Genomic DNA, 1,773 nt, shown 5'->3' with positions numbered 1-1,773 from the left:
CCCCCCCCAAGCCTTCATTCCCCCCAGCCTGACTCACAGGAAGGCTGCCTGCAAACAGAGCCCCAGTCAATTGTCCTGGTTGATGGGAGCCATTAAGATTCCAAACCACCATTAATGGCCCACACTTTGCATAATTACAATAGGCCCTCAGAGTTATATTTCATATTTCTAGTTTCAGATACAAGAGTGGTACATTTATACAAATAGGATGACCACACTCAGTAGACAATAAGCTTTGTAATGATACCTTACAAGAGACCTTTTGCATGAAGCATATTCCAGTTACATTATATTCACTCATTAGCTTATTTTTATAAAACCATATAGACTGCAATGTCACAGTCACCACCATCAGAGCGGAGGCAGGAGAGGGGGAGCTATCTATGTGCCTGCGTGTCTGTCCCTGGGGCTCATTCCCTCTGCCTGCCTCCCCCTTGCTCTCCTTTTCCAGAGCGAAGTGAAGTACAGCTGTGTGTCTGACAGCGACTGCCAGAGGCCCGTCCCTACCACAGGAGGCGGTAAGACCCCAGAACCACACAGCAGCTCCAACAGGAGGCTGGGGCCTAGCATGTGAGAATGGTGGACGGAGGCCCTAGCATGGTGCGGTGGCCAGGAGGGAGCAGCATCAGTCTGCGTGGTGGGGATGAGGGAGGAGAGAGTGAAGAATAGATGAGTGGCAGAAGCAGGGGTGGATGGATGGATTGATGCGGGGCAGTGTCTGAACCTGCCGCTTCCGGATATAAAATCAGGAGCTGCCTTGGCGTGATCGAAAGGCCATGCTGGCCAGCTGGGAGGTGGTAGCCGACTCAAACCTCTCTGCTGGATCTGGGCTCTGTGGGGGTGGCAGCAGGGAGCCATGTGGGCACAGGAGGCAGGGTGGAGGGGCTGGGAGTGGGGCTTGTGGTGCTAATAAATAGGGGGCGGTTTCGCAGGAATCCTGACTGGCCGGTGTGTGAACTACAACAGGAGCCTGCGGACCTGTGAGATCCAGGGCTGGTGCCCGGCTGAGGTGGACACCGTCCAGGCGTAAGCTGGGCCCTTCAGGGCAGACCCCCTTTCCCCTGCTTCAGCACCCAGTTCTGTCCCCATTCTGAGAGCCCTCCTGGAAGTCACTGGCACCTAGAGGAGTCTGGGGCGCCGCACCAGGGCCACCTCCTGGTGGCAGTTGTGCTTGGCTGTGTCACCTGTTCTGCATGGCCAGCTCTCGACATGGAGGGGGGACCCCACTGCGCACTGGGCTGTGGCTATTCTCTGCCCCATAGGGCCCATAAGGGATGTGGTATATCAGGTGGCACTGCACTGTGGTTATTCTCTGCTGTCCAGGGTCCATAGGGGACAGATCGGGGCTGTGTCTATGCTCTGCCCCACAGGGCCCATAGGGGGTGGATTGGGGCCGTGGCCGGGTGCACTGAGCTGTGGCTATGCTCTGCCCCACAGGGCCCATAGGGGGTGGATTGGGGCTGTGTCTATGCTCTGCCCCACAGGGCCCATAGGGGGTGGATTGGGGCTGTGTCTATGCTCTACCCCACAGGGCCCATGGGGGTGGACTGGGGCCGTGGCCGGGTGCACTGTGCTGTGTCTATGCTCTGCCCCACAGGGCCCATAGGGGGTGGATTGGGGCTGTGTCTATGCTCTACCCCACAGGGCCCATGGGGGTGGACTGGGGCCGTGGCCGGGTGCACTGTGCTGTGTCTATGCTCTGCCCCACAGGGCCCATAGGGGGTGGATTGGGGCTGTGTCTATGCTCTACCCCACAGGGCCCATGGGGGTGGA

At 58.3% G+C, this 1,773-nt stretch overlaps 1 protein-coding gene across 1 annotated transcript in view; it reads left to right on the top strand.

The window, feature by feature from the left end:
• Positions 1–451: 451 nt before the first annotated feature.
• Positions 452–1,773, top strand: part of P2RX3 (purinergic receptor P2X 3) — a gene marked incomplete at its 5' end in the record, with an annotated part of 7,523 nt that continues 6,201 nt past the window's right edge. The window contains 2 exons of the mRNA XM_026646124.2: positions 452–518; positions 933–1,026. Coding sequence (XP_026501909.1) covers positions 452–518; positions 933–1,026 — 161 coding nt within the window. The remainder of the gene's footprint in view (positions 519–932; positions 1,027–1,773) is intronic.

This window comes from Terrapene carolina, unplaced genomic scaffold, assembly GCF_002925995.2.
Source record: "Terrapene carolina triunguis isolate 2854851 unplaced genomic scaffold, T_m_triunguis-2.0 Scaffold34092, whole genome shotgun sequence".
Taxonomy (NCBI): Eukaryota; Metazoa; Chordata; order Testudines; family Emydidae; genus Terrapene; species Terrapene triunguis.
The sequence above is the reverse complement of the archived record's forward strand: the minus strand, read 5'-3'. Positions and strand labels throughout refer to the sequence as shown.